The sequence below is a fragment of the Oryctolagus cuniculus genome, chromosome 17, assembly GCF_964237555.1.
Source record: "Oryctolagus cuniculus chromosome 17, mOryCun1.1, whole genome shotgun sequence".
Classification (NCBI taxonomy): Eukaryota; Metazoa; Chordata; class Mammalia; order Lagomorpha; family Leporidae; genus Oryctolagus; species Oryctolagus cuniculus.
This window is the reverse complement of record NC_091448.1, coordinates 38,668,487-38,690,326: the sequence shown is the minus strand read 5'-3', so window position 1 is coordinate 38,690,326 and position 21,840 is coordinate 38,668,487. Positions and strand designations below refer to the sequence as shown.

General features: G+C 49.5%; 4 protein-coding genes across 5 annotated transcripts in view; 1 reads left to right on the top strand and 3 right to left on the bottom strand.

Annotated features, from left to right (window-relative positions):
- Positions 1–117: 117 nt before the first annotated feature.
- LOC103351523 (C-C motif chemokine 15) lies at positions 118–4,341 on the bottom strand. Its single transcript, XM_008271140.4, has 4 exons — positions 3,955–4,341; positions 1,649–1,711; positions 884–1,031; positions 118–464 (listed from the first exon to the last, which is right to left on the bottom strand). Exons 1-4 carry the CDS (start codon positions 4,028–4,030, stop codon positions 335–337), a joined length of 417 nt encoding a protein of 138 aa, XP_008269362.3. The 5' UTR covers positions 4,031–4,341; the 3' UTR covers positions 118–334.
- The window catches only part of CCL4 (chemokine (C-C motif) ligand 4), a 76,573-nt gene continuing 57,631 nt past the window's right edge, over positions 2,899–21,840 (top strand). For both annotated transcript variants that reach the window (XM_008271095.4, XM_070059922.1), the window contains exons 1-2: positions 2,899–3,043; positions 10,309–10,453. The gene's annotated coding sequence lies outside the window, so the exon portion shown is untranslated. The remainder of the gene's footprint in view (positions 3,044–10,308; positions 10,454–21,840) is intronic.
- On the bottom strand, positions 7,326–11,709 carry LOC138843226 (C-C motif chemokine 23-like). Its single transcript, XM_070061052.1, has 4 exons — positions 11,365–11,709; positions 9,059–9,121; positions 8,302–8,446; positions 7,326–7,886 (listed from the first exon to the last, which is right to left on the bottom strand). The coding sequence occupies exons 1-4, from the start codon at positions 11,438–11,440 to the stop codon at positions 7,763–7,765; spliced, it is 408 nt and encodes a 135-aa protein (XP_069917153.1). The 5' UTR covers positions 11,441–11,709; the 3' UTR covers positions 7,326–7,762.
- On the bottom strand, positions 14,737–21,208 carry LOC103351522 (C-C motif chemokine 15). Its single transcript, XM_008271138.4, has 4 exons — positions 21,024–21,208; positions 16,205–16,264; positions 15,696–15,807; positions 14,737–15,281 (listed from the first exon to the last, which is right to left on the bottom strand). The coding sequence occupies exons 1-4, from the start codon at positions 21,103–21,105 to the stop codon at positions 15,158–15,160; spliced, it is 378 nt and encodes a 125-aa protein (XP_008269360.3). The 5' UTR covers positions 21,106–21,208; the 3' UTR covers positions 14,737–15,157.

Below are 21,840 nucleotides of genomic sequence, written 5' to 3'. Positions count from 1 at the left end.
GGTCAACTAATCAGATATTAAGCAAGTGAAAAACAGTGTGATTTGAGCAAACGATAGAGGAAAAGAAACTTTTCTGATGACTTGAGTAGAACAGATGAGACATAACATGAACTTGTGTTTAATCTCTTTGAGTTTCAGCTACTCTTTCAGTTTTATTTCAGTTTATTCCTCTTAAAATTAAAGCAAAGTGAAATTGAATACTCTATTAAATGCATTACTTTCATAACAAGAACAGAGCAATATATTTAAAAATAATCAGTCTGGGCCACAAAACCCAAAGGCAGTTTGTGGCAAGAGAGCTGGAGCTGGGGTGGCTGGAAACATGGATCTCTTCTTAGTAAAGCAACCCTGCTGCTGCCCTGGGGCCTAATCTGGTTCCCTGGGTCTTCAGGGTTTCCATGCATTCTTCAACTTCATTATTTCTGGGGTTGGCACAGATCAGTTTTCCACATTTAGTGATGAAGCTGGGGAAAGGAGGAGAAAGATCACAGAATTAGGGTGTGTTCAGCATGTGGGGGTGGGAGCCGCACCCTCCCTGCTCCTCAGGACCCCACTCAAACAACCTGTTCCTTGCTCTCTCTGCTGAGGGCAGCTCAGGGCCAGTCCTCTCTCTGAGACCCTGCCCAGCCACTGAGATCCCCCGTGACTCATCGAGGGTCCATGGGCGGCCTGCTCCCCCCGACTCTCTCCCCTGGGGCCCCTCCTTTCTGCTGGCAGCGTCTCATCCCTGAGGCCCCGCAGGTCCCTGGGAAGGACAGCAGCTGCCCCTTCCTGGCAGGATGCTGAGGGCGGGCCTTGTGTGGACACCCAGGCATCAGGTGCCCCCCAGGGACCCTGCAGTCTCCCTGTCCCTCATCCCTTGGTGAGTGAGCTTGGTACTTACATGACAGCTGGCATGGAGCACTGACTGTTGGTCTCAAAGAAATCTTCCATAACTGAACACTGGAGGGGTCGTGTGGTGTAGCCATAGCAGCAGTCACTAGGACGCACATTTGAAGATAGAGGCATGATTGATTGTATAGGGTTTACACCTGGAAGAAAGAAAGATTGCATGGGGAGCCAGTGCCGTGGCTCACTTGGTTAATCCTCTGCCTGCAGCGCCAGCATCCCATATGGGCACCGGGTTCTAGTCCCAGTTGCTCCTCTTCCAGTCCAGCTCTCTGCTGTGGCCCGAGAAGGCAGTGGAGGATGGCCCAAGTGCTTGGGCCCTGCACCCGCATGGGAGACCGGGAAGAAGCACTTGGCTCCTTGCTTTGAATTGGCGTAGTTCTGGCTGTAGTGGCCATTTGTGGGGTGAACCAATGGAAGGAAGACCTTTCTGTCTGTCTCTCTCTCACTGTCTAACTGTATCTGTCAAATAATAAAATAAAATAAAAAAAGAGATTGCTTGGAGACACACGAGGCATCTGCAGACACATGCAGGCCTAAACAGAGAGGCTCTCGGGACAGCGGGGAGAGGGTGGAGAAGACGCTAGAGAAGGGACAGCGGGGAGGGGGTGGAGAAGACCCTAGAGAAGAGGTGCCATGGCCCAACCTAACCCTCCCTGGAGGCTCAGCTCCTCCCAGGCCCTCCTGCTCTCCCCATCCTGTACTTGGGGTGGATGGAAGCCAGAGCACAGATCTGTACCCACCCGCTGCAGTCACTTACCTTGGATGGGTCTTCTATTAATAAGCCTGTCCATCGCCCTGGTGAGCTGTCTCGTCTCTGTATCTGGAAGGGAGAGACATGGTGGGGAGAGAAATGGCTGGAGGCAGCAGTGTCTCAGGGTCTGTACTCACCCCATTCCTCACCCCCATCCTGAGGCCAAGAGGCTCTGAACTGGGAACCCTGAGTCTGTCTGGGTCCCACACCAGCCTCCATGCGCTTCTATCCTGCTAAGGGCCAAGATTTTTTCCAGGGACCTTTGGCACATGTTTGTGAGACAGAAGCAAACTGCAGATCTGACATGGATGCCTTGATGGGGCGTCTGCAGAATGTGATGCAGTCCACGGGCATCTCGGCGTGTGCCTGGGAGCTGCAGGACCAGACACAGGCTTTTCATCAACACAGGGTCATCAGCACAATGGCTGTTCTCAGTCTTTACTTATTCCTCGTCCTATAAACATTTGCATGCGTTTGCTGGAGAAAACTGCTGAGTTTGATTAGCATATACTTTTTCCAAACCCTATCAGAGATGTTAGGCAATGTCTAGATAAGTATTACTGTTTTACAAGCAAAACAATTCTGTATTCCAAAACACATCTAGCCTCAAAAGTTTAGTCAGGCATTAGGAACCTGTGTTATACTAATTAGGCATGCAACTACATTTCTTGAATAGTTACATATGAATTATATTTAATATGGCACTTGGGTCCTTTTTAAAGCTTTATTTATTTATTTAAAGGCAGAGTTACAGAGAGAGAGAGGGTGGGGCAGAGTTTGCATCAGTTGGTTCACTCCCCAAATGGCCTCAACAGTTGGGACTGGGCCAGGCTGAAGTCAGGAGCCTGGAACTCCATCCGGGTCTCCCCCATGGGTGGTAAGGGCTCAAATACTTGGGCCACCTTTTGTTGCTTTCCCAAGGTGTAATAGCATGAAGCTGGATAGCAGGTGGAGCAGCTGGGACTTGAATAGGCACCAAAGCTACAGCTTAACCTGCTGTGCCACAATGCTGGCCCTATTTGGCTGTGTTTTGACATGCTTGATATGATGTGAGTGGGCTTGCAACAATAAGCAAGATCATAAATGGCTTGTCTTTCCATTTCTAGCGAGCTCGTATCCTATTTCCACCACTTACTAGCTGTGTAATCTTTGAGCAAGTTATCTTAGTGTTTTCAATTTTAAAATGAAAATAATAACAATAATTTACAAAACTACAGAAAACTGCAGGTGGCCAACTGTTTGTTTTTTCCTCTTAGGAGAATGGCAAATTTATATTTGTTCAACCTGCTACCTACCTACAGGTAGAAGCGATCAAGGTATGAGCATCAATAAGGCACTTGGAACAGGACTGGTTCGTGGGAAGTACTGGATGTGTATTTATTCAGTCCAACAGTACAGCAGGTAGGTGATGGCTTCAATCATGGTTTTATTTTCTGCATCTTAGGATGTTTTGCCATCTTAAAACCTTTGACAACCGAGAAGGGACTGACCCTGCCAGGGCTTGCCAATTCTTAGACAGAACAAAGGATTCAAATCAACCAATCGTGGGCCCTCGTGCCCTAGCACCCCCTTTACCTTCCCCTCAACACCAAGCCTGTATTTCCCCTGCTCAGATCGGCCAGGTAGCGAGATATCATCCGAAGACCCCAAAGCCCACTGGGCTCAAATCAGCCATCCTAACCACCTCTGCTCCTTTGCTCTGCCTGTCCTCGGAGGCCCCAGTAAAGGCTCTGTGCAAGGTGCCCCTCCCCACTGCTCTGCTTCCTGACCAAATCCCAAGGCTTTTTCTGTGGCCTGTGACATGATGTATCTCACTTCCACGTAAGCAGTGTGTTCTTTTTTTCTGTGCCACTGACCTCTCTGTGTTAAGACTCAGCCACCACCAGAAATCACACTTCCATAGGTACACATGGGTCAGGGTCTTTGGGTGAGTGCCTTGCCTGCCTGCTCCCATTTCCTCCCAAGAGGTGGTTTTATACTGGGTGTGTAGAACAGTTTTAACATCACAGAATTCTACGCTTCCTTCCACAAATTTAGGATTAAGATCTCATGATCTAACTAAAATGTCAGCTAAGAGAAGGTAGCAGATAATTCTGAGCATGGTCAAAATGGTCCCAAATGGGACCAATCATCTGTGTCCAGCTTTTCCCAGGGACCACAGACAGAGGCAGGGCCATACCCTAGGGCTGACTGATTCTGGATAAGTCCCATGGGCAGGTCTGGGGCAACACACTTAATGCAGGGCAACAGGCTTCCTCCCAGACCCTGAGTTACCACCCACTCGGCTACCAGGGAAGGCTGGCTGGACTCACTGTGCAAGACGAAGGCCTGGGTGCCAAGGACAGCAGCAAGGAGGAGGAGGGAGAGGGCAGCCGTGGAGAGCTTCATCTTCCCGTGGGCAGGTGGAGCTGGCCTGCGGGCTCCGGGCCTCTCTGCTCCCTGGCTCCCCAGGGTGCTGGCTCTGCCCAGGTATTTATAAGAAGAGGATCAGGAAGTCACAGAGCAAAGCTCACAATACTGCTTTCTGCTAAATAATCGTGAATGCTCTTTGAAAATGGGGAACAGGGGAGACACTGCAGCAGGAAGTAGAGAGTCAAGATAACTTGGGATTTTCCTAGTGCTCCAGGAGCTATGGCAAAGAGAATGAACATTTCATAAGGGGATTTGTCCCTCCAGAGATTCATTTAATCCTCTAAATCCAACCCTGGGATGGGGGCAGTGACTCAGGACGGGTGTGGTGGACACTGGCTTATGCCCATGTGAGCCCCAGACGGGAATTAAAAGGTAACGGCTGGCGCCGCGGCTCACTAGGCTAATCCTCCGCCTTGCGGCGCCGGCACACCGGGTTCTAGTCTCGGTCGGGGCACCGGATTCTGTCCCGGTTGCCCCTCTGTGCCCGGCCAGCCCTCTGCTGTGGCCAGGGAGTGCAGTGGAGGATGGCCCAGGTACTTGGGCCCTGCACCCCATGGGAGACCAGGAAAAGCACCTGGCTCCTGGCTCCTGCCATCGGATCAGCGCGTTGCGCCGGCCGCAGCGCGCCGGCCGCGGCGGCCATTGGAGGGTGAACCAACGGCAAAGGAAGACCTTTCTCTCTGTCTCTCTCTCACTGTCCACTCTGCCTGTCAAAAAAAAAAATAATAATAAAACAAAATAAAAAAAAAGGTAAGAGCCAGTCTAGCTGACGTGTTGGAACTCAGAGCTGGAGTGCCAAGGTTAGGGCTCTGGACATCGTCCCAGGCGCTGATCATCTCAAGGCCTAACCAGGCCATCCTGGACCTTCAAGTGCCCCAAAAGTCCAGAATCAGGAATGACCGCCCGAGGGGATGCTCTGACCTGGGAGCTGGGCCATCAGATTCCTCATGCAGAATCTGCCAGTGGCTTCTCACAGGCTTTGGTCAGCTCCAGAGCCTCTGGGTCTACAAGGCCCTTCAGAATGAAGTGCTCCTTGCACCCACAGCTCCTCCATTTCCCAATGTGATGCTTGTCTAATGCATGTTCAGCTCAACAGTCCATAAAGCATTTAGTGTTGATTGATTTTTCTTTCAGAGTGAATATATTTTTTCAGGACTCCAGTACTAATTCCTAGTGGATAAATAATTTGTTCTGCGTTATATTAATTCCTGCAAATCAACCCATCAATGTCACTTGCCAGTCCCCTGTGCCAGGGTGGCTTCTTGGCTCTCTTCCTGCTAGGCTGAGCCAGGTGTCCCTCTGAGTGCTCCTCTAGCATCTGCCCTTCACCTGACTATGGCATCTGTCACACTCTGTTTTTTTCTTTTTTAAAGATTTATTTTATGTATTTGAAAGACAGAGTTACAGGGAGAAGTAGAGCCAGAGAGAGAGAGAGAGATGTCTTCCATTCTGCTGGTTCACTCCCCAAATGACTGCAACGGCTGGAGCTGAGCTGATTTGAAGCCAGGAGCCAGGAGCCTCCTCCAGGTCTCCCACACGGGTGCAGGGGCTCAAGGACTTGGGCCATCTTCCACTGCTTTCCCAGGGCATAGCAGAGAGGTGGATAGGAAGAAGAGCACCCGGGACTAGGACGAGCCTCTATATGGAATGCTGGCACTGCAGGCGGCGGCGGCTTTAACTCACTGCGCCAAAGTGCCAGCCAATAATAAATTTTTAATTGCTAAAAACACAGGGGCCAGCGCTGTGATGCAGTGGGTTAAAGCCCCGGCCGGCAGCGCTGGCATCCCATATGGATGCTGGTTTGAGTCCTGGCTGCTCCACTTCCTATCCAGCTCTCTGCTATGCCCTAGGAAAGCAGTGGAAGATGGCCCAAGTCCTTGGGCCCCTGCACCAACGTGGGAGACCGGGAAGAAGCTCCTGGCTCCTGACTTCGGATCAGCTCAGCTCTGGCCATTGTGGCCATTTGGGAGTGAACCAGTGGGTGGAAGATCTCTTTCTCTCTATGTCTCTATCTCTCTCTAATTCTTTCAAATAAATGAAAATAAATAAATTAAAAACAGTATAAAAATGTATTATTTGAGAGGCAGAGAGAGAGAGAGAGCGAGCAAGTGCTTCTGTCCACGGGTTCATTCCCCAAATGCCTGCCATGACTGAGGCTGGGCCAGACTGAAACCAAGGAGCCAGAATCTCAATCCAGATCTTTCCTGTTGGATGGCAAATATAAATGTATCTGCTTTAACAGAGATGTATGTAAAATTGATGTGAACCATATCTTTAAATGGTTGTCTCAATATCTTTTAATTTTAGAGGAGAAATCTCTTCAGAACTTCTAGCTATTAAGAAAAAAAAAACCTAAAACATAGAAATGGACAAAAGGATGACTGGGTGCCTTTCCATTTCACAAGGGGATGTCATCTAACAAGCCCGTGCCAGGCTCCCCAAGTCTCTAGGGGAGTGGCCTTTTTTTTTTTTTTTTTTAAGATTTATTGATTTATTTGATAGGCAGAGTTACAGAGGGGTAGAGGCAGACAGAGAGGTCTTCCATCTGCTGGTTCACTCCCCAGGTGGCTGCAGTGGTCGGAGCTGAGCTGATCTGAAGCCAGGAGCCAGGAGCTTCTTCCCAGTCTCCCATGCGGGTACAGGGGCCCAAGGACTTGGGCCATCTTCTACTGCTATCCCAGGCCATAGCAGAGAGCTGGATCGGAAGTGGAGCAGCCAGGACTAGAACCGGCACCCATATGGGATGCTGGTGCCGCAGGCCGAGGATTAACCTACTGCGCCACAGTGCCAGCCCCTGGGGTGGACTTTTGATTGATGCCTTAGTAGAGACCAGGCCCTAGCCTTCATGGAGTTGTGCATAAACTTGAAAACTTTGCCCTAGCACAGATGCAAATGATTTCCAACCATTAGATAGAGAATCCCAAAGCTTACAGTTTGCTTCTTGCCCTTGATACAGGTCACTCATCTCTGTTCTCCTTCTTGCCAACTTATTTCAGAACATCATTCCCTATTAACGCTTTCAACTGTTCCTCCAATGATTTCTGAATCAGTTGAATGGTTCCCATATTAAGGGGTTAAATGCATCTCTGATACATTTTCCATCTACATTTGAATGAATCATGATTTTAGCTTTTTAAAAAACGATAGTATGATGTCTCTTGCTTGGAAGACGACACTCATCCAAAAGTTTAGTAATCCCTTCAGTTTCTGTTTCCTCTTAAAATTCAAGTCGATTATGCTCAAATTAGATGTGTTGCTTTAAGGCCAGAAGAGAAGAATAAACATTGTTTTGTTTTGTTTTTAAAGACTTATTAATTTATTAATTTGAAAGTCAGAGTTACACATAGAGAGAAGGAGAGGCAGAGAGAGAGAGAGAGAGAGAGAGAGAGGTCTTCCATGCGCTGATTCACTCCCTATTTGGCCACAATGGCTGGAGCTGCACCATTCTGAAGCCAGAAGCCAGGAGCTTCTCCTGGGTCTCCTGCATGGGTGAAGACTTGGGCCATCTTCCCCTGCTTTCCCAGGCCATAGCAGAGCACTGGATTGGAAGTGGAACAGTCGGGACTCGAACCAGCACCCCCATGGGATGCCGGCACTGCAGGCAGTGGCTTTACCCACTGCACCACAGCGCTGACCCCAACATTGTGTTTTAACAGTTCAGCCAGGAGTCACGGGAGGTGGGGGAGGTAGCGGCGATGTCCCTTTTCCTCAAGCCAGTGCCACTATTCCTAGATTCCTGGTCGGCAGGTCCCTTTGCAGGCTTGACACACACTTCCGGACTCTCTCATCACTGGAGTCAGCACACACTTTTTGTCCCCTCTTGGTGAGGAAGCTGGGGAAAGGAGGAGAAAGATCACAGAATTAGGGTGTGTTCAGCGTGTGGGGGTGGGAGCCCCACCCTCTCTGCTCTTCAAGGCCCCACTGAACCTGTTCCTTGCTCTCTCTGCTGAGGGCAGCTCCGGGCCAGTCTTCTCTCTGAGACCCTGCCCAGCCACTGAGATCCCCTGTGACTCATCGAGGGTCCATGGGCGGCCTGCTCCCCCCAACTCTCTCCCCTGGGGCCTCTTCTTTCTGCTGGCAGCGTCTCATCCCTGAGGCCCCGCAGGTCCCTGGGAAGGACAGCAGCTGCCCTTCCCTGGCAGGATGCCGAGGGCGGGCCTTGTGTGGACACCCAGGCATCAGGTGCCCCCCAGGGACCCTGCAGTCTCCCTGTCCCTCATCCCTTGGTGAGTGAGCTTGGTACTTACATGACAGCTGGCATGGAGCACTGACTGTTGGTCTCAAAGAAATCTTCCATAACTGAACACTGGAAGTGTCGTATGGTGTAGCCATAGCAGCAGTCACTAGGAAGCAGATTTGATTGAGGCATGATTGATTGTATAGGGTTTACACCTGGAAGAAAGAAAGATTGCATGGGGAGCCAGTGCCGTGGCTCACTTGGTTAATCCTCTGCCTGCAGTACCGGCATCCATATGGGCACCGGGTTCTAGTCCCAGTTGCTCCTCTTCCAGTCCAGCTCTCTGCTGTGGCCCGAGAAGGCAGTGGAGGATGGCCCAAGTGCTTGGGCCCTGCACCCGCATGGGAGACCGGGAAGAAGCACTTGGCTCCTTGCTTTGAATTGGCGTAGTTCTGGCTGTAGTGGCCATTTGTGGGGTGAACCAATGGAAGGAAGACCTTTCTGTCTGTCTCTCTCTCACTGTCTAACTGTATCTGTCAAATAATAAAATAAAAAAGAGAGATTGCTTGGAGACACACGAGGCATCTGCAGACACATGCAGGCCTAAACAGAGAGGCTCTCGGGACAGCGGGGAGGGGGTGGAGAAGACGCTAGAGAAGGGACAGCGGGGAGGGGGTGGAGAAGACCCTAGAGAAGAGGTGCCATGGCCCAACCTAACCCTCCCTGGAGGCTCAGCTCCTCCCAGGCCCTCCTGCTCTCCCCATCCTGTACTTGGGGTGGATGGAAGCCAGAGCACAGATCTGTACCCACCCGCTGCAGTCACTTACCTTGGATGGGTCTTCTATTAATAAGCCTGTCCATCGCCCTGGTGAGCTGTCTCGTCTCTGTATCTGGAAGGGAGAGACATGGTGGGGAGAGAAATGGCTGGAGGCAGCAGTGTCTCAGGGTCTGTACTCACCCCATTCCTCACCCCCATCCTGAGGCCAAGAGGCTCTGAACTGGGAACCCTGAGTCTGTCTGGGTCCCACACCAGCCTCCATGCGCTTCTATCCTGCTAAGGGCCAAGATTTTTTCCAGGGACCTTTGGCACATGTTTGTGAGACAGAAGCAAACTGCAGATCTGACATGGATGCCTTGATGGGGCGTCTGCAGAATGTGATGCAGTCCACGGGCATCTCGGCGTGTGCCTGGGAGCTGCAGGACCAGACACAGGCTTTTCATCAACACAGGGTCATCAGCACAATGGCTGTTCTCAGTCTTTACTTATTCCTCGTCCTATAAACATTTGCATGCGTTTGCTGGAGAAAACTGCTGAGTTTGATTAGCATATACTTTTTCCAAACCCTATCAGAGATGTTAGGCAATGTCTAGATAAGTATTACTGTTTTACAAGCAAAACAATTCTGTATTCCAAAACACATCTAGCCTCAAAAGTTTAGTCAGGCATTAGGAACCTGTGTTATACTAATTAGGCATGCAACTACATTTCTTGAATAGTTACATATGAATTATATTTAATATGGCACTTGGGTCCTTTTTAAAGCTTTATTTATTTATTTAAAGGCAGAGTTACAGAGAGAGAGAGGGTGGGGCAGAGTTTGCATCAGTTGGTTCACTCCCCAAATGGCCTCAACAGTTGGGACTGGGCCAGGCTGAAGTCAGGAGCCTGGAACTCCATCCGGGTCTCCCCCATGGGTGGTAAGGGCTCAAATACTTGGGCCACCTTTTGTTGCTTTCCCAAGGTGTAATAGCATGAAGCTGGATAGCAGGTGGAGCAGCTGGGACTTGAATAGGCACCAAAGCTACAGCTTAACCTGCTGTGCCACAATGCTGGCCCTATTTGGCTGTGTTTTGACATGCTTGATATGATGTGAGTGGGCTTGCAACAATAAGCAAGATCATAAATGGCTTGTCTTTCCATTTCTAGCGAGCTCGTATCCTATTTCCACCACTTACTAGCTGTGTAATCTTTGAGCAAGTTATCTTAGTGTTTTCAATTTTAAAATGAAAATAATAACAATAATTTACAAAACTACAGAAAACTGCAGGTGGCCAACTGTTTGTTTTTTCCTCTTAGGAGAATGGCAAATTTATATTTGTTCAACCTGCTACCTACCTACAGGTAGAAGCGATCAAGGTATGAGCATCAATAAGGCACTTGGAACAGGACTGGTTCGTGGGAAGTACTGGATGTGTATTTATTCAGTCCAACAGTACAGCAGGTAGGTGATGGCTTCAATCATGGTTTTATTTTCTGCATCTTAGGATGTTTTGCCATCTTAAAACCTTTGACAACCGAGAAGGGACTGACCCTGCCAGGGCTTGCCAATTCTTAGACAGAACAAAGGATTCAAATCAACCAATCGTGGGCCCTCGTGCCCTAGCACCCCCTTTACCTTCCCCTCAACACCAAGCCTGTATTTCCCCTGCTCAGATCGGCCAGGTAGCGAGATATCATCCGAAGACCCCAAAGCCCACTGGGCTCAAATCAGCCATCCTAACCACCTCTGCTCCTTTGCTCTGCCTGTCCTCGGAGGCCCCAGTAAAGGCTCTGTGCAAGGTGCCCCTCCCCACTGCTCTGCTTCCTGACCAAATCCCAAGGCTTTTTCTGTGGCCTGTGACATGATGTATCTCACTTCCACGTAAGCAGTGTGTTCTTTTTTTCTGTGCCACTGACCTCTCTGTGTTAAGACTCAGCCACCACCAGAAATCACACTTCCATAGGTACACATGGGTCAGGGTCTTTGGGTGAGTGCCTTGCCTGCCTGCTCCCATTTCCTCCCAAGAGGTGGTTTTATACTGGGTGTGTAGAACAGTTTTAACATCACAGAATTCTACGCTTCCTTCCACAAATTTAGGATTAAGATCTCATGATCTAACTAAAATGTCAGCTAAGAGAAGGTAGCAGATAATTCTGAGCATGGTCAAAATGGTCCCAAATGGGACCAATCATCTGTGTCCAGCTTTTCCCAGGGACCACAGACAGAGGCAGGGCCATACCCTAGGGCTGACTGATTCTGGATAAGTCCCATGGGCAGGTCTGGGGCAACACACTTAATGCAGGGCAACAGGCTTCCTCCCAGACCCTGAGTTACCACCCACTCGGCTACCAGGGAAGGCTGGCTGGACTCACTGTGCAAGACGAAGGCCTGGGTGCCAAGGACAGCAGCAAGGAGGAGGAGGGAGAGGGCAGCCGTGGAGAGCTTCATCTTCCCGTGGGCAGGTGGAGCTGGCCTGCGGGCTCCGGGCCTCTCTGCTCCCTGGCTCCCCAGGGTGCTGGCTCTGCCCAGGTATTTATAAGAAGAGGATCAAGAAGTCACAGAGCAGAGCTCACAATACTGCTTTCTGCTAAATAATCGTGAATGCTCTTTGAAAATGGGGAACAGGGGAGATACTGCAGCAGGAAGTAGAGAGTCAAGATAACTTGGGATTTTCCTAGTGCTCCAGGAGCTATGGCAAAGAGAATGAACATTTCATAAGGGGATTTGTCCCTCCAGAGATTCATTTAATCCTCTAAATCCAACCCTGGGATGGGGGCAGTGACTCAGGACGGGTGTGGTGGACACTGGCTTATGCCCATGTGAGCCCCAGACGGGAATTAAAAGGTAAGAGCCAGTCTAGCTGACGTGTTGGAACACAGAGCTGGAGTGCCAAGGTTAGGGCTCCGGACATGGTCCCAGGCGCTGATCATCTCAAGGCCTAACCAGGCCATCCTGGACCTTCAAGTGCCCCAAAAGTCCAGAATCAGGAATGACCGCCCGAGGGGATGCTCTGACCTGGGAGCTGGGCCATCAGATTCCTCATGCAGAATCTGCCAGTGGCTTCTCACAGGCTTTGGTCAGCTCCAGAGCCTCTGGGTCTACAAGGCCCTTCAGAATGAAGTGCTCCTTGCACCCACAGCTCCTCCATTTCCCAATGTGATGCTTGTCTAATGCATGTTCAGCTCAACAGTCCATAAAGCATTTAGTGTTGATTGATTTTTTTTCTTTCAGAGTGAATATATTTTTTCAGGACTCCAGTACTAATTCCTAGTGGATAAATAATTTGTTCTGTGTTATATTAATTCCTGCAAATCAACCCATCAATGTCACTTGCCAGTCCCCTGTGCCAGGGTGGCTTCTTGGCTCTCTTCCTGCTAGGCTGAGCCAGGTGTCCCTCTGAGTGCTCCTCTAGCATCTGCCCTTCACCTGACTATGGCATCTGTCACACTCTGTTTTTTTCTTTTTTAAAGATTTATTTTATGTATTTGAAAGACAGAGTTACAGGGAGAAGTAGAGCCAGAGAGAGAGAGAGAGATGTCTTCCATTCTGCTGGTTCACTCCCCAAATGACTGCAACGGCTGGAGCTGAGCTGATTTGAAGCCAGGAGCCAGGAGCCTCCTCCAGGTCTCCCACACGGGTGCAGGGGCTCAAGGACTTGGGCCATCTTCCACTGTTTTCCCAGGGCATAGCAGAGAGGTGGATAGGAAGAAGAGCACCCGGGACTAGGACGAGCCTCTATATGGAATGCTGGCACTGCAGGCGGCGGCGGCTTTAACTCACTGCGCCAAAGTGCCAGCCAATAATAAATTTTTAATTGCTAAAAACACAGGGGCCAGCGCTGTGATGCAGTGGGTTAAAGCCCCGGCCGGCAGCGCTGGCATCCCATATGGATGCTGGTTTGAGTCCTGGCTGCTCCACTTCCTATCCAGCTCTCTGCTATGCCCTAGGAAAGCAGTGGAAGATGGCCCAAGTCCTTGGGCCCCTGCACCAACGTGGGAGACCGGGAAGAAGCTCCTGGCTCCTGACTTCGGATCAGCTCAGCTCTGGCCATTGTGGCCATTTGGGAGTGAACCAGTGGGTGGAAGATCTCTTTCTCTCTATGTCTCTATCTCTCTCTAATTCTTTCAAATAAATGAAAATAAATAAATTAAAAACAGTATAAAAATGTATTATTTGAAGGCCGGCGCCGTGGCTCAATAGGCTAATCCTCCACCTTGCGGCGCCGGCACACCGGGTTCTAGTCCCGGTCAGGGCGCCGGATTCTGTCCCGGTTGCCCCTCTTCCGGGCCAGCTCTCTGCTATGGCCAGGGAGTGCAGTGGAGGATGGCCCAGGTGCTTGGGCCCTGCACCCCATGGGAGACCAGGAAAAGCACCTGGATCCTGGCTCCTGCCATCGGATCAGCGCGGTGCGCCGGCTGCAGCGGCGGCCATTGGAGGGTGAACCAACGGCAAAGGAAGACCTTTCTCTCTGTCTCTCTCTCTCACTGTCCACTCTGCCTGTCAAAAAAAAAAAAAAAAAAAAAAAAGTATTATTTGAGAGGCAGAGAGAGAGAGAGAGCGAGCAAGTGCTTCTGTCCACGGGTTCATTCCCCAAATGCCTGCCATGACTGAGGCTGGGCCAGACTGAAACCAAGGAGCCAGAATCTCAATCCAGATCTTTCCTGTTGGATGGCAAATATAAATGTATCTGCTTTAACAGAGATGTATGTAAAATTGATGTGAACCATATCTTTAAATGGTTGTCTCAATATCTTTTAATTTTAGAGGAGAAATCTCTTCAGAACTTCTAGCTATTAAGAAAAAAAAAAACCTAAAACATAGAAATGGACAAAAGGATGACTGGGTGCCTTTCCATTTCACAAGGGGATGTCATCTAACAGGCCCGTGCCAGGCTCCCCAAGTCTCTAGGGGAGTGGCCTTTTTTTTTTTTTTTTTTAAGATTTATGATTTATTTGATAGGCAGAGTTACAGAGGGGTAGAGGCAGACAGAGAGGTCTTCCATCTGCTGGTTCACTCCCCAGGTGGCTGCAGTGGTCGGAGCTGAGCTGATCTGAAGCCAGGAGCCAGGAGCTTCTTCCCAGTCTCCCATGCGGGTACAGGGGCCCAAGGACTTGGGCCATCTTCTACTGCTATCCCAGGCCATAGCAGAGAGCTGGATCGGAAGTGGAGCAGCCAGGACTAGAACCGGCACCCATATGGGATGCTGGTGCCGCAGGCCGAGGATTAACCTACTGCGCCACAGTGCCAGCCCCTGGGGTGGACTTTTGATTGATGCCTTAGTAGAGACCAGGCCCTAGCCTTCATGGAGTTGTGCATAAACTTGAAAACTTTGCCCTAGCACAGATGCAAATGATTTCCAACCATTAGATAGAGAATCCCAAAGCTTACAGTTTGCTTCTTGCCCTTGATACAGGTCACTCATCTCTGTTCTCCTTCTTGCCAACTTATTTCAGAACATCATTCCCTATTAACGCTTTCAACTGTTCCTCCAATGATTTCTGAATCAGTTGAATGGTTCCCATATTAAGGGGTTAAATGCATCTCTGATACATTTTCCATCTACATTTGAATGAATCATGATTTTAGCTTTTTAAAAAACGATAGTATGATGTCTCTTGCTTGGAAGACGACACTCATCCAAAAGTTTAGTAATCCCTTCAGTTTCTGTTTCCTCTTAAAATTCAAGTCGATTATGCTCAAATTAGATGTGTTGCTTTAAGGCCAGAAGAGAAGAATAAACATTGTTTTGTTTTGTTTTTAAAGACTTATTAATTTATTAATTTGAAAGTCAGAGTTACACATAGAGAGAAGGAGAGGCAGAGAGAGAGAGAGAGAGAGAGAGAGAGGTCTTCCATGCGCTGATTCACTCCCTATTTGGCCACAATGGCTGGAGCTGCACCATTCTGAAGCCAGAAGCCAGGAGCTTCTCCTGGGTCTCCTGCATGGGTGAAGACTTGGGCCATCTTCCCCTGCTTTCCCAGGCCATAGCAGAGCACTGGATTGGAAGTGGAACAGTCGGGACTCGAACCAGCACCCCCATGGGATGCCGGCACTGCAGGCAGTGGCTTTACCCACTGCACCACAGCGCTGACCCCAACATTGTGTTTTAACAGTTCAGCCAGGAGTCACGGGAGGTGGGGGAGGTAGCGGCGATGTCCCTTTTCCTCAAGCCAGTGCCACTATTCCTAGATTCCTGGTCGGCAGGTCCCTTTGCAGGCTTGACACACACTTCCGGACTCTCTCATCACTGGAGTCAGCACACACTTTTTGTCCCCTCTTGGTGAGGAAGCTGGGGAAAGGAGGAGAAAGATCACAGAATTAGGGTGTGTTCAGCGTGTGGGGGTGGGAGCCCCACCCTCTCTGCTCTTCAAGGCCCCACTGAACCTGTTCCTTGCTCTCTCTGCTGAGGGCAGCTCCGGGCCAGTCTTCTCTCTGAGACCCTGCCCAGCCACTGAGATCCCCTGTGACTCATCGAGGGTCCATGGGCGGCCTGCTCCCCTGACTCTCTCCTCTGGGGCCCCTTCTTTCTGCTGGCAGCGTCTCATCCCTGAGGCCCCGCAGGTCCCTGGGAAGGGCAGCAGCTGCCCCTTCCTGGCAGGATGCCGAGGGCGGGCCTTGTCTGGACACCCAGGCATCAGGTGCCCCCCAGGGACCCTGCAGTCTCCCTGTCCTTCATCCCTTGGTGAGTGAGCTTGGTACTTACATGACAGCTGGCATGGAGCACTGACTGCTGGTCTCAATATAATCTTGCATGAGGAAGCACTGGATGTTTCGTTTTGTGTAGGAGAAGCAGCAGTCTGTAGGGCGGTGGAAGCCTACATGTAGACAAAGTGTCATTGAAAGGCCTAGTTGCTTCCTCAAGGAGCCGGTGGAGGGGGAGAAGGCTCAGGGTCCAGTGGGAGGCATCTTCCTCCTTGGCCCAAGCCTGCTGGCCTCTTCTGGCTTCAGGCCCTCCCCAGCACAGGGCCTGGAGCCTCCCCTACCCCCCTCTCCCGGCATCTGCAGACAGTGGCAGGCCTAAACAGAGAGGCTCTCGGGACAGCGGGGAGGAGGTGGAGAAGACCCTAGAGAAGAGGTGCCGTGGCCCATCCTAACCGTCTCTGGAGGCTCAGCTCCTTCCAGCCCCTCCCGCTCTCCCCGTCCTCCCCGTCCTGTACCTGGGCCAGATGGAAGCCAGAGTACAGATTGTACCCACCCGTTGCAGTCATTTACCTTGGACGATTTCTTTATCAAATCTATCCACCACCAAGGCGAGCTGTTTTGTGTCTGTATCTGGAAGGGAGAGACAGGGTGGGGAGAGAAATGGCTGGAGGCAGCAGTGTCTCAGGGTCTGTACTCACCCCATTCCTCACCCCCATCCTGAGGCCAAGAGGCTCTGAACTGGGAACCCTGAGTCTGTCTGGGTCCCACACCAGCCTCCATGCGCTTCTATCCTGCTAAGGCCCTGAGATTTTTCCAGGGACCTTTGGCACATGTTTGTGAGACAGAAGCAAACTGCAGATCTGACATGGATGCCTTGATGGGGCGTCTGCAGAATGTGATGCAGTCCACGGGCATCTCGGCGTGTGCCTGGGAGCTGCAGGACCAGACACAGGCTTTTCATCAACACAGGGTCATCAGCACAATGGCTGTTCTCAGTCTTTACTTATTCCTTGTCCTATAAACATTTGCACGCGTTTGCTGTAGAAGTACTGCAGATTTGGACTTAAATATGCTTCCTGGACTTTATCGAAGATGAGTAATACACAGGTAGATATCACCTTTTTAAACAATTATTTTTAGATGTTCTGATAAAATATACATATAACATAAAATTTTCCTTTTGAACCGTTTTTAAATTTATAATTCAGTAGCATGAAATACATTTGTCCATTCATAGTACTGGTTTTCACCTTGCAAAGTTGAAAGTCTCTGTTACACGGTTGCTATCCTTTCTCCTCCTCCTAGTTGGCCACAGCACCATTTTACTTCCTGTTTCTGAATCTGGCTGCCCTAAGTCACTGAGATGAGTGGAATCCTATGCTTTCTTTCTTTCTTTCTTTCTTTCTTTCTTTCTTTCTTTCTTTCTTTCTTTCTTTCTTTCTTTCTTTCTTTCTTTCTTTCTTTCTTTCTTTCTTTCTTTCTTAACAATACACCTGATACAGGTTATTTTTTGTTTTTTATTTGACAGATAGAGTTAGACGAGAGCGCGAGATAGAAAGGTCTTTCTTCCATTGGTTCCCAAATGGCCACTATGGCCGGAACTACACCAATCTGAAGCCAGGAGCCAGGTGCTTCCTCCTGGTCTCCCATGGGGTGCAGGGCCCAAGCACTTGGGCATCCTCCACTGCACTCCCGGGCCATAGCAGAGAGCTGGACCGGAAGAGGAGCAACTGGGACTAGAACCCGTATGGGGTGCTGGTGCTGCAGGCGGAGGATTAACCAAGTGAGCCATGCGCCAGCCCATGTAGTTTTCTTCCTTTTGTGACTGGCTAATCTCACTTAGATAATTTCACTTTTGGGCTCTTGTGAATTGTGCTACTGTGATCATGGCTATACAAAAATCTTTTCATGTACCCACTTTTGATTCTTTTTTTTTTTAAATAATACATTTTAAAATTTATTTCTATTTATTTTAATGGCACTGGAAGAGAGAAAGAATGTGAGACAGAGAGAGATACCCTATCTGCTGGTTCATTCCCCAAATGCCTGCAACAGCTGGGACTGGGCTACGCCAAAGCCAGGAGCCTAGAACTTAATCTAGGTCTCCATATGGGCAGGGACCCAAGTACCTGCTGCCTCCCAGGGTGTGCATTAGCAGGAATGTTGACATTGGAAGCAGAGCCAGGACTTGAACCCAGGCACTCTGATATGTGGTGCACATGTTCCCAGCGGTGTCTTAGCAGCTACAGAACTGCCCACTCTGCTCTGATTTCAGTGTAACCCAGAGGTGGAATTGCTGGATTATATTCTATTAACTTTTTAAAACCTGAAAATTCTGATTCAAAATTCATCTAGCCTCAAAGGTTTTGGATAGGGGCCAGCACCGTGGCAAAGCAGGTAAAGCTGCTGCCTGCAATGCCGGCATCCCATATGGACTCCAGTTCAAGTCCTGGGTGCTCCACTTCTGATCCAACTCCCTGCTGATGTGCCTGGGAAAGCAGTGGAAGATGACCTTGGGCCCATGCACCCACGTGGGAGACCTGGATGAAGCTCCTGGTTTTGGTCTGGCCCTGCCTTGGCCCTTGTGGCCGTTTGGGAAGTGAACCAGTGAATGGAAGAGTGCTCTCCTGCTCTTGCTCTCGCTCTCTCTCCCCCTCCCTCCCTCCCTCCCTCTGTAACTCTGACTGTCAAATAAATAAATTAAAAACAAAAAACAAAAACCCACAGGAAATAAAATTACAGATGAGGTGAAGCTACTGTCTAAAAAACAAGAGGTTTTGGATAAGGTATGGTGGATGTGCATATTAATATTAACAATTAATACCGCTAATTAGGCAAGTGCGACTAAACTTTTAGCCTTCCTTCCTCTCTTCCCTGTCCCTTTCACTTTTTTCCTAAAGTTTGTTACTTCCATGATTGACTGTATCCCAGGATAAAGCTAGCTTGGAAACTGATGCTTACTGTTCGTATGAAAACATAAGCCAGATTTTGGCAGTAAGGGCTCAGCTTGTCCAACTTAGTGTAACGATTGATTTCCCTGGTTGCTGCCTCATTTCTTTTTTTTTTAATTTTAATTTTTTAATAATTTTTTTATTTAATAAATGTGAATTTACAAAGTGCAACTTTTGTATTGTTGTGGCTCCCCCCCAACCTCCCTCCCTCCCGCTGCCCTCCCCTCTCCCACTCCCTCTCCCATCCTGCCCTTCATCGAGTTTCATTTTCAATTACCTTCATATACAGAAGATCAACTTAGTATACACCAAGCAAGGATTTCAACAACTGCCTCATTTCTGATATGTGACTCCATTCATACTTTCAAGTGAATTACACCTAATGAGACACGTGGCCACACTTTAGTCTGAGTGTGCTCACAGTGAGCCATGTGGGGCTTGGCTTTCCAGAACTGCTTTCTTTTTATAAAATGCCGTTTTTATTTTCTTTAAGTTTTATTTATTAATTTTGAAGGTAGAGCAACAGAGAGAGAGAGAGAGAGTGAGCAAGCAATGGACCTTCCATTCACAGAGAGAGGTATCTTCTACCCACTGGTTTACTTCCCTAAATGATTGCAACAGCCAGGGCTGGGTCAGGTTGAAACCAGGAGCGGGAAACTCCATGCTGGTGTCCCATATGGACAGCAGGGCCCAAGTACTGGGCCATCCTTCCATGCCCTCCCAGGTGCATTAGCAGGGAGCTGGACCTGAAGCGGAGCAGTCAGGACTCACTGTGCCACAGCACTGGCCCTCTGTAATTACTTTTTTTTGACAGGCAGAGTGGACAGTGAGAGAGACAGAGAGAAAGGTCTTCCTTTTCCATTGGTTCACCCCACAATGGCTGCTGTGGCCAGCGCACCGCGCTGATCCGATGGCAGGAGCCAGGAGCCAGGTGCTTCTCCTGGTCTCCCATGGGGTGCAGGGCCCAAGCACTTGGGCCATCCTCCACTGCACTCCCGGGCCACAGCAGAGAGCTGGACTGGAAGAGGAGCAACTGGGACAGAATCCGGCCCCCCGACTAGGACTAGAATCCAGTGTGCCGGCGCTGTAGGCTGAGGATTAGCCTAGTGAGCCGCGGCGCGGTGCCGGCCTGTAATTACTTTGTAACTAGCTCATGTCCCATTTCTACCTTCTACTAGCTGTGTGATATTAAGAGAGTTGCCTATGCCTGGTTTCTATGCTTCATTTTCTCATTTGTAAATTGAGATTAATAATATCATAGAAACCTATAGAAAATTATTGATGTCCTACAAAAATGGCATCTAAAACTTAGCCACAGAGTTTTTAGGAAGGATCATCTATAAGACACTTAAAACAGTACTAGGTGTGTATTAATTAAAAGCACAGGGGCCAGCACTGTGGTGTAGAAGTTCAAGCCACTGCCTGCAGTGCCAGCATCCCAAATGGGCACCAGTTCGTATCCCGGCTGCTCCACTTCCAATCCAGCTCCTTGCTAATGCATCTGGGAAAGCAGTGGAAGATGGCCTAAATCCTTGGGTGCCTGTCACCTGTGTGGGAGACTTGGAAGAAGCATCTGGCTCCTAGCTTCTGCCAGGCCTAACCCTGGCCATGGAAGCCATTTGAATAGAGGAACCAATGGATAGAAGATCTCTTTCTTCTATCTCTCTGCCTTTCAAATATATAAGTAAAGCTTTAAAAAAAATAATAAAAAGTACAATAGTGTACATCATGGTATAGTGGATTAACCTGCTGCCTGCAATGCCAGCATCCCATATGGGTGCCAGTTTGAGTCCTGGCTGCTCTGCTTCCAATCTAGCTCCCTGCTAATGCACCTGGGAAGTCAGTGGATAATGGGCCAAGGAAATGAGCCCCTGTACCCAAGTGGGAGACCTGGCTTAGGCCTGACCCAGTCCTGTCTGTCATAGCCTTCTGGGGGAGTGAACCAATGGGTGGAGATCTCTTTCTCTCTCTGTCAGTCTGCCTTTCAAATAAATAAGTAGATAAATCTTAGAGAAAAAGAAGTAGAATGGTTAGACGACCTAGGTAGAGTCACTTACCTGGGTGGTCCCACTTCTCCATAATGATAGTTTGATACTAAACACTATGTAATAGCTCTAAAGCCATAGAATTCTATGTGTGTTTTTTTTTTTTCTGTACAATTAGTTTTACTTCAGTTCATTTGATCTAGCAGTTAATAGTTGATGTCAGCTAGATAAAGGTATTCTGACCATGAAAAGGGATCTATTTGTCCCCAAATGGGACCATTCATCAGTGTCCAGTTTGCCCAGGGACCAAAAGGCTGCAAACAGAGGCAGACCTCTACCTACCCCTGCTTTTCAGGAAGTTCCAGCATCATGTCCTGCTGGAGCATGGTCACTGGAGGACCAGACTGGCCCTCTAAGTCTCCTCCCCTGTGAGCTACCTGGCACCTCACTTACCATGTGTGACCAGGGCCTGCGAGCCCAGGGCAGCTGCAAGGATGAGGGCGAGGAAGGAGAGGGCAGCCACGGAGACCTTCATCCTCTGGGGGGCAGTAGAGCTGGCCTGTGGACTCCTGGTCTCAGTGCTGCCTGATTCCTCAGACCCCAGCCGGGCCGTGTATTTATAAGAGCAGGATCAGGAAGTGAGAGAGCAGAAGTGAGAATGTTGTTCTCAGGCTACGTTTATTTCTCAAAGGGGGAAGGAGATCAAGAATGCAATAGGAAGTTGAGGGTAAACGTGGCTTGGACTATCCCTGTGGGCCACCGGACTGCCCTGCTGGCTAGGAGACACATCAGTCTTCTAAATCAGAGGAGTTAGCCACCTTCAAGTGTCCAGATAACCCGTCATCAGGGGGCACAGGGACCACCAGAGAGAGTGCTGTAGCTTGTCATCCTGGGTGAAGATTCCCTGCACAATTACTGGAGACGAAATACTTAATCCTCTTTCTGTCTCACATGCCATGTCCAATTCACACCGGTACGTTTACTCCACCTTCAAAAATAAACCAAGAAACTTACTACATCTTGAAAGGAAAAGTCTGGCTTCTTCTCTGCCCTCCTACCACTCTCATGACTGCGCTTCTGATTCTGCCTGATGTCAGCACAGAGCCCACAGCGGAAGCCCTCAGCCCCGCGAGACCCCCTCTGCTGCAGGTGCCGGTTCCGGGTGACGGGTGCCCGGCCACCTATGGCTGCAGTCTGATCTGGCTGCATACTGGAAGATCCCACCATCCTCTCCTTGGCTTCCATAATTGGCTGGGACGGCTTGCAGAGC